Source organism: Pithys albifrons, chromosome 15 (assembly GCF_047495875.1).
Source record: "Pithys albifrons albifrons isolate INPA30051 chromosome 15, PitAlb_v1, whole genome shotgun sequence".
Taxonomy (NCBI): Eukaryota; Metazoa; Chordata; class Aves; order Passeriformes; family Thamnophilidae; genus Pithys; species Pithys albifrons.
Genome location: NC_092472.1, coordinates 3,703,778 through 3,716,464, shown reverse-complemented (window position 1 = coordinate 3,716,464; position 12,687 = coordinate 3,703,778). Strand labels below are relative to the sequence as shown.

Sequence of the window (12,687 nt, the reverse complement as noted above, 5' to 3'; positions counted from 1 at the left end):
TTGCTTCACTGAAATAGATTTTCTTCTTGAAATTCTGAAGTTGTTTTACTTCCCTCCCCCCTCCAAAAAAATGATTGGGAGATAGATAATTTTCTGACTTTGTAAAGCCAGGCTGTGTAAAGTGATTTCCATGGAAGTTATAAATTTGAGATACAGTAGGATTCTGTCCATGTAAACACAAACTAAATTTTTCTACTCATACTCGGAACTTTTTACTCCATATTTAAAGTGCACTTGACTTTTTTCTGCACACTTACCAATTAGGCCTTGACTTTTTAAAGACATTTTGAACAGTAAAAACTGTTAGAAGATTTGATTTTCCCATGCCAAAGATGCAGGTGCAATGGCTCAGGGGCCGGTGTGTGGTGCAGGGGAAGCCTGGCCCTTGGGGAGGGTCTGTTCCCTCAGTCCCACTGCTGGAGCTGCTGTGATGGGGGTGAGTGATTCTGGGTTTCAGAGAGGTGGGAACATCTCTGTTCCCACTGTGTTCCACTTTGGATGGGGACTGCTTCAGAGGAACAGTAGAGCTTTTTCCCTCTTCCCTGAAAGAGCTTTTCCTGCTGCTCATACCAGTGGTGATATCCAGAGGAGGCCATGGAGATGACCCAGGGGCTGGAGCAGTTCTGCTTTATAGACAGGATGGGAGAGCTGGTGGAGAGGAGAAGGATTTGGGGAGACCTTAGAGCCCTTTTCCAGTGCCTAAAGGGGCTCCAGTAGAGCTGGAGAGGGACTTTGGACAAGGGTCTGGAGTGACAGGACACAGGGAATGGCTTCCCACTGTCAGAGGGCAGGGTTAGATGGGATATTGGGAAGGAATTCCTGGCTGTGAGGGTCGGCAGGCCCTGGCACAGGTTGGGCAGAGAAGCTGTGGCTGCCCCATCCCTGGGAATGTCCAAGGCCAGGTTGGACAGGGCTTGGAGCAACCTGGGATAGTGGAAGGTGTCCCTGCCCATGGCAGGGGGTGGATACAAGATGAGCTTTAAGGTTCCTTCCAACCCCAAGCCATCCTGTGATCTTTATGATGTAAAGAGGCAAATTTTTCCAAGCCTCATCTGGGACCAGTTCTAAGGGAGAATCTGCATTTCTGTGAAGCCACAAATCTTCATTTTGCTGGCCAAGTGAACAGTGACAACACCCACCAGTGGAGTGTTTATCTGGTCGTTTATCTGTGTCTGCTGGCACAGTCTGTCAACTCTGGGGTGTCAAAGTGCCAAGTGTCAGCTCTGGGCAGTGAGTTGTGGGCAGAGATGTTCCTGTGTTCTGTCTTTCATAAAATTGCACAGAAGTAACCAGCTACCTTTTGGAAAGTCACCTGAAACCTACAAACAAAGCATCTCTTTCCACTCCAGAGTGTTTTGATTGTAACTGAGGTTTTTAAATATGCTGATGCAAAAATCTTGCACCTAATCCTGTGTTGAAGACCTGACTTACCACAGTCAAAATTTTAATCAGGTTTACAAAAGAGGCAGAGACAAGGTGCAGTTTAGAGTGGGAAAGCAATAAATTAGTTTGGAACACATCTACCATTTTCATACTCAGTATTTGATTTCTTGTATCCTCTTGTCTTGCATAGTTGGAGTTGCATTTCAGTTCAAGTTCTGCATTTACCATAGTAGGTTTCTTAGTTGGCAGCATCTGAATTGAGGCTTTTTTCTGGTTTAGGATATGAAGATGAGAAACTTTCTTTTCTCTATTGATGGGCTTTGTCTCTACTTGAAATATTTTTATTTCTCTTGTTTTACTCAGCTGGTATCTTTAGGCCTCTGTCCCACTTTTCTCCTCTGAGCTCACATTTCTAAACAGAAATTTCAGGTGTCTCCTGAGAAACTTTGTTGTTTGGTTCTGAAATTCTGGTTGTAGTTGGTGATACAGAATTGTGGTATTTTAAAGTAAGGATTTGAAAGGTGACATCTGAGTTACTGTATTTAGGATGGTTATTTGGAGTAAAGCTGATCCCTGGAATAATCTGGAGTGAGAGATGGTGGCTCATGGAAGGAGCTGCAGTGACCAGTGTGGAGCAGCCTCTGTGCAGCACCAGGTTACTGGGGAGCTGCATGGACAGGCTGAAATGCTGCTCAGGCATGAAAAAGGGTGGTTCTCTTTGTCCTAAACATCTCAGTTCCTTTGAGGACAGGGGAAGTGAAATCCAAGCCCAGTATTCCTGAATGTCTATGCTCACACACAGCAGCACTTGGGTAGAGTTTGAGCCTACTGCTGAAACCTCACCCAGAGCTTTGCTCCAGGTTCTGTACATCCATCCAGGGTTACATTGTTTAAAATACCAAGTTCTTGCTTTCTTTTGTTTGACTCCTGTTCAGCTTCACACTGATACAAAGACAAACCCTTGGGAGCACTGCAAGCCCTTCACAGAGTGTGAGGAAACCTGAATTTTGTTGTGTGTAGGATAATTTTTTTAGCAAGTCTTTTAAGCATTGAAATTGATGGAAACATCAAAATCCTATGTCACAAAATTGGTATTATGTGAAGATCACACTGTGAAAATTATTTTCTTTTTCATTTTTAATCAAAGCCTGGCTATTATTGTGTCTATCAGTGCCCTTTCTGGTGATAAGACAAAACACCTATTCAGTAAGAAGCAATTTGCATGTTGGAAAGTTCTCCTCTTCTCTCCTCAGGAGGCGAAAGCCTCATATTTTTCTAGTCCATGAAAATCCTGTGGTTCAGCATAGGAGGTGCTGCAGGTCCTCATCCCCCTCAGCTGGGTCTGTCCCCTCCAGCCACCCTTCCTTGGAGTTGTGGTGTGTTCATCCCCTCCAGCCACCCTTCCTTGGAGTCATGGCATGTTATCTCCTCCAGCCAGCCCTTCCTTGGAGTCGTGGTGTGTTCATCCCCTCCAGCCACCCTTCCCTGGAGTCCTGGTGTGTTCATCCCCTCCAGCCAGCCCTTCCCTGGAGTCCTGGTGTGTTCATCCCCTCCAGCCACCCTTCTCTGGAGTCGTGGTGTGTTCATCCCCTCCAGCCACCCTTCCCTGGAGTCATGGTGTGTTCATCCCCTCCAGCCACCCTTCCCTGGAGTCCTGGTGTGTTCATCCCCTCCAGCCACCCTTCCCTGGAGTCCTGGTGTGTTCATCCCCTCCAGCCACCCTTCTCTGGAGTCATGGTGTGTTCATCCCCTCCAGCCAGCCCTTCTCTGGAGTCCTGGTGTGTTCATCCCCTCCAGCCACACTTCCCTGGAGTCCTGGTGTGTTCATCCCCTTTCCCTGGAGTCACAGGCAGTGCCAGTGCTGCCCTCCTGCTGTGCCACAGCCATTCCATGTTGGAACCATTGCTGCAAGGTCATCTTGAAGCACAGTCTGTATTTTGCTGTGTAATTTGGTCTGAGCTGAATCAGCCTCATGAAACTGGAGGCAGAAGTTCTCAGGTGTGTTTTGCTCCACAGAGCACAAATTATGTTGCTGCTCTGTGGGCCCAGCCTGCAAACCACACTGGGGATAAAAACTGACACTGAAAAATCCTGCAATTCTGTGAACTTGGCAGTTACAGAGGGGATAATTAAATGGTGGGCATTGTAGGAATGTTTGTTGTTAGATTTTATTTTAATTGGGGTGTCATCACAGGGTTTATCTGCATTTCTACTGCCTTTGGTGTTCTCTCACAGTTGACATTGTTGTTACTGTGCATGTGAAGTGCTCTTATGGGTTTCCAGGCCTAGTCTGAACTTTAAAACCTAAATTTTAGGCCTACCTGGCTAAACCCATAACAAGTGCTTAACACACACTCATATGTTTCAAGCACATGATGAAAATCTAAAGTATGCAAGAAATACTTGGGCATTTTCAGTCACGGTTGTGAAATACAGAGAATTTGTAGAACCTGTAACAGCAACACTGAATACTTTCCAGTAAGGATCCTTAACTGGCCCCAGTGCTCACCCTGCTCAGCATGCACAGCACACGCAGGTGGGTTTACCTGGATCTGTAGGAATCTGCAAACATGGAGCCAGTGTCTTCCATGAGGGAAGGACCCACTTGATTCAACATGAGTCTTTAACAGGGTGATTTGGTGTCTTGCATTTTGGAAGGAATCATCTTTAAAAATCCAATTATTATCATGCACTTCAGTGCGTTGAGCAAGAAAACAATTGCACAACTCTCTACAACTCCCTGAAACGAGGTTGTAGCCAAGTGGGGATTGGTCTCTTCTCTCAGGCAACCAGCAGTAGGACAAGGCTTAAGCTCTGCCAGGGGAGGTTTAGGTTGGATATCAGAAAAAAATTCTTTCCAGAGAAAGTGCTCAGGCATTGGAATGGGCTGCCCAGAGAGGGGGTGGACTCCCCATCCCTGGAGGTTTTTAAGGTGAGACTGGACTTGGCACTGAGTGCCATGATCTGGTAATCAAAGTGGGGTTGGATTAAGGGTTGGACTTGATCTCAGAGGACTCTTCCAACCCAACTGATCCTATGATTCTGTGATTAATTAATGCCCATTTGCTGCTATAAGTGGTAATCCATAGTGGGCGGATGGGTGGGAGCTTTTGTACTTGAGACTTTTAATACAAACCTGATTTGCTCAAGAAGGTTGTAAAGGGAATTCAGATCCAGTACTTTGTTGCTTAAATGCGGTGACCAAATGTTAATGCTGGCTTTGCCAACACCCCAAGGAGAATGCTTACAAAATACAACTGGAAACTGCCATCTTCCCAAATTTCAGTGACAGCCCCCAGGTTTCCAGAACCCAATGGAAGTGACCCATCCCTCTGTGCTCTGGTCTGTGTTTCCTTTGTCATGCATAGGCTGAATTAGAGTCTTAGTGGTTGTGTTGGGGATTTTCTAAGACTTGTCCACCTACACTGTTTTCCTATGAGTAATTGCTGATGTGTAATTTGCCAGTGGAATGAGTAAGGTTGAGCTGGGAAAGGTTTGCAAAATTTTTCCTCTAAGTCATACACAGGTTTGAGTTCATCTTCATTTAATGCTTGAAACACTTGGACAAAAGCAAAATGCTGCAGGTTGTTTCTTACCTGCAGTTGTTAGTGTTTTCCTTTGGTTGCTTCTTCCAACCAAGAATACTGGAAAATATTGTGTGTTTGGAATAACTAAGTCTCACAGGTGCTCTGTCTGGTGAGGCTGTACCATAGAGACATTTGACAATCCAGCAGTGACAATACTTGTCAAATCCAGCTGCTCTGTCTGTAGGAATTACTGTAACTAAAGTGCACGTGGAACGAGTGTGTAGGTGTGTTAGACCTTCCTGACAGGTAATCCCAGCTGAACCTTCAGGGATCCAGGCTCCCCGTGGACTCTCATCTGGCCACAGAGGCAGGCAGAGGTCCTGGCCCCACAGGGGATATGTGCAGGGAGATTTGTCTGCTTCTTGTTTTAAAACTAGGTGAAAAAAATCCAATTCTCAATTATGATTTTTTTTGTTATTTTCTAAAAATAAGATAAAGTTGCATTCCCTGTGTCACTGAGCTGCGCTGGATCTTCAGGATAACATCTTTGACAGGCTGTGTATCAATCAGAATAAATTTTAGGGAGCACAGACAGTTTTCAGCTTTCTTGTATTTGTTGACTGCCCCCTCCTGTCTGCTTCCCTTCTGCCTTCCTGGGTTGGTTTAACTCTGAGACATGATTAATAGTGGGAGTTGCTGTCAGTCATCTTGCTCTGAAAAACTTCTCTGGAGGCTGAGTGTGCACTAACCTTTATGTGAAAAATTCCTGGAAGTCCAGAATAAGTCTGTGTTTTCAAACATTAGGTTTGTGTGTTAGTGGTAAATCATTTGCCTGCTTAGACTGAGCTTATGACTGAACTTTTAACAGTGAAGGTTACCATTTGAAAAGGATAACTAATCACCTTCATAATTCACACTTGCAGTGCACACAGACTAATGCATAAGATTATTTCCTTACTTACCACAGTTTGGAGACGTTGCTTGCACTGTTTAACTGCTGGGAAGCTGCTTTTTGTTTGTAGGAACACTTAATTTGTTTCCCCCCATTACTGTTTTGATATTACACCATTGCAGCTTTATGGGACTTAATATTTTTCATATAAAAATATGACATTGCTAAGAGTGGATTAACAGCCTGGTGTCACTTTTCAGCTGTGAACAGCAGAGTGCCCAGTGGCTCCACCAGCTCCTCGCACACTACAGAGTCCCCGACGCCCGAGCCCTGCCCGCCGGCACCGAGCAATGTGCCCTCCCAGTCCGTGCTCCCCATGTATCCCTCCGTGGACATCGATGCACATGTGAGTAATTCCAGCTGGGCTTGAGTGGATCTGCTTCCTGAAATATTGAAGTTCTCTGTGTTTTTTAACTTCTGAGTCTCTGTTTGTTCCCCACGGTGCAGACCGAGAGCAACCACGACACGGCTCTGACTCTGGCGTGTGCGGGAGGGCACGAGGAACTGGTGTCTGTGCTGATCGCACGTGGGGCCAACATTGAGCACAGGGACAAGAAGGGTAAGTTGGAGCAGTGACACAGCTTGGGCATGAACTGCAGCTTGAAACAGCAAACTCCAAAGTGGTGGTTGGGATTTGGTGCTTCAGAAAGTTACCAGAGATTGCAGAAAAATGTGTTCTTGCACTTCACCGGCCCTGGAGGTTTTTCAACTGAGATTGGATGTGGCACTGAGTGCCATGATCTGGTAAAGGGCCTGGAGTTGGACCAAGGGTTGGACTTGCTGATCTCGGAGGTCTTTTCCAACCCAATCCATTCTGTGATTCTATGGATGTGGCACTGAGGGAGAATCCACCATGTCTTGATCCAACCACGTCTTGATCCAACCCCACTGTGATCACCAGCCCAGGGCACTCTGTGCCCTGGGCTGGTGATCACAGTGGGGTTGGATCAAGGGTTGGACTTGCTGATCTCAGAGGTCTTTCCCAACCCAATCCATTCTATGATTCACATTGGCCATACAAGGACAGGGACACTGCATGCACTTCTGCCTGCATTTTTGAGAGGAAATTCACCTGAGTGGGATCTTAAGCACATTTGTGAAATGTGAGGCACTTCTGTCCTTATAGTTCACTCTCTGCAAGAAACCTTGCCAAGCTGCAGCTGGTGGGGTAACCATCCAGTCTTGGCTAGCAGAGCTGAGGGTAACAGTGTCAGGTTGGGTATCATTGTTCCCAGGGACAGAGTTCAGCAAAATCTCACATCTTTTGAAGCTGAGAGAACAAAATGATCACACCACACACCTTGGAGCTTCTACTGACCACTGGCAATCAGCAGCACACACAGGGCTGATGTGGTCACTGGTTGGAGCTTTACTGAATAAGAATTAAGCAGAAAACTGTGGTTTCTCCAAAGAAAGAAACTGGTCAGAACTTAATCCAAACTGGTCATTGCAAGCACTGTTTAGATAAGTGCCTTTGGCTGGAATCAGAGCCTTGATGTGACAGGGGCAAAAGAGGTTTGGGAGAGGCTCTGAGATTGTGGCTTACACCAGGAAACCCCCAGTCTGAGGAAGACACATCTGATCAATAGAATTCATTATGAATTAACCCTTTTGTGCATTTCTGCTCCTTAATAAGGGTTTCTTCTAACACTGTGTCACAGGTTTTACGCCTCTGATTCTGGCTGCCACTGCTGGGCACGTTGGTGTCGTGGAGATTCTCCTGGACAAAGGTGGGGATATAGAAGCACAGTCGGAGCGCACAAAGGATACTCCGCTTTCCTTGGCATGCTCTGGTGGACGCCAGGAGGTACAGACACATGTCCTCAAAGGGCTTCAGTTCTTACGTGTAGATTTGTTTTTGTACAGATCTGGGATTCTTCTGTTGTTGATAAAATCTTCCTTTTTTCTGGAAGGTTTTTCACCTGTGTTAAGTGTAACAAAATTAAGGCCTTTTCTTCTTCCAAGAAAGGAAGAAGAAATTTAAGGCTTTTTTCTTTCTCTTGCCCTGTCCCACTTTTGTTTAGCTAATGGTTGTGCTCACTTGTGATCTTTCTTGAGTCAGTGTATCCTCTCAAGGTAATGACTTCTTCGAGGGAGGCAGAGATGTTTATTGAATAACTTTATTCACTGAACACTTTCTGCTCTCAAAACTGAAACAGCCAGTGCAGACACAGAGGGACAGAAACTGGAGTTTTGTGTGGGTAGGATGTGTCTTCAGGGCTGAGAAGTGCAGATGCAATGCAGGGCACATTGTACCAGTCTTTTAAGGATATTGCAGAGTTTTGTCAGAATTTTTTTGTGTGTGTTGTTGTCTAAATAAGATTTGCTAAATCCTTCCTGCTTCAGTCATGTGCATACTTGCTTAGAAGATGGCATGGAGATGGCCAAGGGGTCTGTGCTAGAAAAGTTTGAAGATTAAAATAGTTGGCCAAAGCTGGAAAGTTTCCACTTTACCTTTGAATTGCAGATCTTTAACAGTAAAAGTAGTCACAAATAAAAGGCAGGATCAGTGTGGCCTGTGGTAGCATTATGTATTGAACCACTCAAGTCTACTATTCTTCCTGTTTGTTTATTTATTTCCCTTGTGCCACTATCTATCTCTCACATTTCTGGCTTAGCAGCTTCTGAGGCAGCCTTATTTCTGGCATATTTGGAAATCACCAAGCCTGTGCTAGTAGTAAAATGAGGTGCACTGAAGTGCATTATATCATGCAAAATGTTTTAATTTCCACCTGTTTTATTTCTCTTAGGCAACTTCTGATAGAGGTGCCTCATGCTGGTTCCATTAACATCAGCTACTCTGATTTTTACCACATATTTTATTGTTTCCCATGTAGTACAGATGGTCAAAGTCGGCTCAAGTGCCATTTGATTTAAAGTTGTGTGAGTTTCTGAAAGAGGTGCTCAGACAGTGTGAGACGTTATGGGATGGGATAGATCCCTGGGAGTGGGATAGATCCCTTGTTTGCAAAATTGGAGATTCACAGGAAGAGCTTCACTTTGAAGCCTTGCATTCTTGAATAGGTAAATAATCTGTCAGACAAGTGCTGAGCAGCTGTGGCCAAGGGCTGTGGGGGCTGTGCAGAGACAGGGAAGAGTCAGGTAGAAGAGGGTAGAGATATTCCTGTGGAATCTTGTCTGTTGGCAAGGGAAACTTGTAGCACGCTGGAAACCTGAACTTGTGATGACATCTTTTCACTCCCTGGGTAATAGCAAAGGCCACAATATGTCTGTTAATGCCTGTGCTGTTTTTGCAGGTTGTTGATTTGCTGCTGGCTCGGGGAGCAAACAAAGAACACAGGAATGTGTCTGATTACACGCCATTAAGCCTTGCTGCATCTGGGGGCTATGTCAATATCATCAAGATTCTTCTCAATGCTGGGGCAGAAATCAACTCCAGGTAATGTACCATGTAACCAGCTCAGCTGAGCATGGCACAGACACCCTGTGGGGGCTCCACACTGAGCCACAGGTTGGAATCTCAGGTGCTCTCAGACCTCCTTGCAGCCTTCCTACACTGATGTTACCGTGAATGGTCATGTTATCTTAGTGCTTTTAAATTGCCTGTAACTATCACAAACTTCATCTGGCTTACACCTAAATTTTAAGGTCATATGGTTTGCAAACCTATTCTTTCTCTTTCCTTTTTCCACCATTCTGGATCTATTTCCAATACAACCCAGTAAAGGAACCAGCCAAAGCAGTCAGGGCTGCTCTGTGTGTTTGTTTGAAAATATCTTTTTCAGAAAGAGGAAGAAATTTACCAGCTATGTCTCTTAAGTCTCTTCTCTATTCATTTTAAGAAAGCTCAAATACATTCTGTCACTAAATAGAGTGAGAGAACTCTTAACTAGAGAAAATTAAAACTGTAGGTGTGCTGGAAGCATCTGTTTCTCTGAATGAATCAAGTGCAGCCTTGATTTTTAGTAAATGTAGCTTAAGGCCCATGTGTGCTGCAGCCATCAGAGTGTCTGAAAGCTGAAATGTATTTTCCTTATTTATAAATTGCAGCTGCCTATTGCATATAGTTCCTCTTATGGTTTCTCCTAATCAATTAAAAGTGCTGCTATTTTAGCTCAGTGTCTGTAATTGTAAAGGTTATATGTTCTTTTCTGATGTTTTGTTGCTCTTGGATACATTTATGTTTCCCAGAGCTTTTCTCCAGCTCTGGGCACTGCAGTTGTGTTTCTTCCCCTCAGGACTGGCAGTAAGCTGGGAATTTCTCCTCTGATGTTGGCTGCTATGAATGGCCACGTCCCTGCCGTGAAGCTGCTGCTTGATATGGGCTCAGATATCAATGCCCAAATCGAGACCAACCGGAACACAGCGCTCACCCTGGCCTGCTTCCAGGGCCGGGCAGAGGTGGTCAGTCTGCTCCTGGACAGGAAGGCCAATGTCGAGCACAGGGCGAAGGTAAGAGGAGGAGTCACCTTTCCTTACAACTTATTGCCTCTGAGTCATCAAGTTTCTTCAAAGTTCCTGTTCCTTTGAGCCTCTCTGGCTCAGAGGAGTTATTACATCAGAGCATTTAAATGTTCTGAAGTCAGTTTGGTTTCTATAAAGAAAAAAAAGCTTCAGTGATGAATTTTTTTGCATTAGGGAAAAGCTGACTGGTCCTTCTGAGCTCATAATGAAACTGAGATTCACTCTTGTCTAAACTTGACATGATACTTGTTAACAGAACGGATATTTTTGCATACAAGTGAAGTCTAGGCAGGAAGAGAATAGTGTTGCTTGTGATTCTCATGTAGAACAGGCTTCTTGTCTACAACAGAAGTAGTGCAGTCAGACTTTTTGTAAAGATTTTACGTTGCTGTAGAACCCGTGGCTTCAGTACTGTGACCTTCTGTGCCTCTGAAATGCTCCACAGGTCCCATCCTTTGGTGCTCTGGGACAGCTTTGTGTCTCCTGCCATAAAGCAAGCTTAAAGCTTGTGTAGACAGCCAGACTGATTTCCCCAGCACAAAGGAATTTTTGGTAACTCCTAAGGCTGCTGAAATAATTGCTGTGTCTGTCTACCCCGCCTGCTTCTGGAATGACTGTGGCTGGAGAAAAGGGGATATGGATAAAAGCCAGCTCTCAAATGGTCAGTTGGGCATGTTAGCAGCTGGTGTAAGTTTATTTAACAGTCTGGCCTGGCAACTAAGTTGGGCCCAGTCAGTCTCAGTGCTAAGGGAGGCTAGAGAAAAGCTATAAAACCAGTTTCTCTGTATTTTTGTAGAAAGACTTGTGTCTTCATTTGGATCTGTTCTAACCTCTGTTGTAGAGATCCTGTTGTAAACTTGGCTCTTGCTGTTGAGACAGGTATCTGGTGGTTCTTAGTCAACAATTTGCTTGGGTTTGTACAAATCAAAGCCCAAGAGTATCTGGTGTTTGGGTTGGTTTTGTTTGGTTGGTTTGTGTGTGGGCGTTTTGTTTTGTTGTCGGGGGTCTTTTTGTGGGGTTTTTGGGCATTTTTAAGACAGAAACTGTTTCAGGTTAGGCGCCAAAACTAAATATAAGCAGCTAAATAAAAAAATCTTATTTCCCTTTGTAGGAATCATTTATGTCTTACCCAAAGCATGTTGTGCAGATTTTACAGAATAACTTGTTCTCTTTGCACAGACTGGCCTCACACCTCTGATGGAAGCAGCTTCAGGAGGCTATGCAGAGGTTGGAAGGGTTCTCCTTGATAAAGGAGCAGATGTGAACGCCCCACCTGTGCCTTCCTCACGAGACACTGCTTTAACCATTGCAGCAGACAAGGGGCACTACAAGTTCTGCGAGCTCCTCATTAATCGGTAAATCGTATCTCATTAAGTGTTCGAGGCCAGGTTGGACAGGGCTCTGAGCAACCTGATCCCATGGTGACATCCCTACCCATGGCAAGGGGCTTGGAATGAGATGATCTGTAAGCTCCCTTCCAACCCAACCCACCTGTGATTTTATGATCAGTGGGACATTTTTCCTGCTCGTCCTCACTCTCACTTGTGGGGCAAAGCCTGGAAGTAGCTCTTAAGCTTTTCAAGCAGAATCTTGTGCACTGCTAAAATTTCAGGGGGTTGCTTTGTCCTGTGAGTGGTCACCACACTGGTGATAATGTAAAGGTTGCTGGTTGTGCACCTGTGGGGCAAGAGATGACATGACATGAATGTTCATTTCTGTCAAGGAGGTTTAAATGATCCCTGTGTCTCTGTGTTGCAAATGAAACAGCCAATTTCAGGGACAGAATTTCTCATGTTTATCCACTATATTAGAGTTGTTAAAGTTCTATATGCAGCTGTACTCTGATCTTCTGTGCTCTTGCTGTCTTGATCTTTACTTACCCCTGTTTGACTTGTGTGTTTCAGAGGAGCACACATCGATGTTCGGAACAAGAAAGGGAACACCCCCCTGTGGCTGGCAGCGAATGGAGGGCACTACGATGTGGTCCAGCTGCTTGTCCAAGCAGGAGCAGACGTGGATGCTGCAGATAATCGGAAAATTACCCCCCTTATGTCAGCGTTTCGCAAGGTAGGAGTCCACCTTTATTGTGTTTTCAAAAGTGCTTCTCATTTGTGCTGGAATCTGAACACTTGGTTTTGAAAGAATCACATGTAACACAGTCAAATTAATACTTTGATAAAATTCCTGCCTTTAAGTAATTGTAATTACTTCACACAGATCCAGTTTTTGAGAGGTGAAAAACTGTTCCATAAACCACATTCACTTTATTATTTCCAGTTGTATAGTGTTAGAAAAATTCCACTGTTTGAGACTTTGCTGGTTTGAGATTTCCACAGTTCCCTCTACCTTTCTGGACTGTACTGCTTGTTTCAGTCCTGCTTTTGAGGTGAACACAGTACC

General features: G+C 44.8%; 1 protein-coding gene across 14 annotated transcripts in view; it reads left to right on the top strand.

The window, feature by feature from the left end:
- Positions 1-12,687, top strand: part of ANKHD1 (ankyrin repeat and KH domain containing 1) — a 120,023-nt gene that overhangs the window by 82,405 nt on the left and 24,931 nt on the right. For all 14 annotated transcript variants that reach the window (XM_071570496.1, XM_071570495.1, XM_071570491.1 and 11 more), the window contains 7 exons: positions 6,063-6,208; positions 6,310-6,421; positions 7,524-7,669; positions 9,120-9,262; positions 10,062-10,275; positions 11,467-11,642; positions 12,192-12,354. In XM_071570496.1, the coding sequence (XP_071426597.1) occupies positions 6,063-6,208; positions 6,310-6,421; positions 7,524-7,669; positions 9,120-9,262; positions 10,062-10,275; positions 11,467-11,642; positions 12,192-12,354 (1,100 nt within the window). The remainder of the gene's footprint in view (positions 1-6,062; positions 6,209-6,309; positions 6,422-7,523; positions 7,670-9,119; positions 9,263-10,061; positions 10,276-11,466; positions 11,643-12,191; positions 12,355-12,687) is intronic.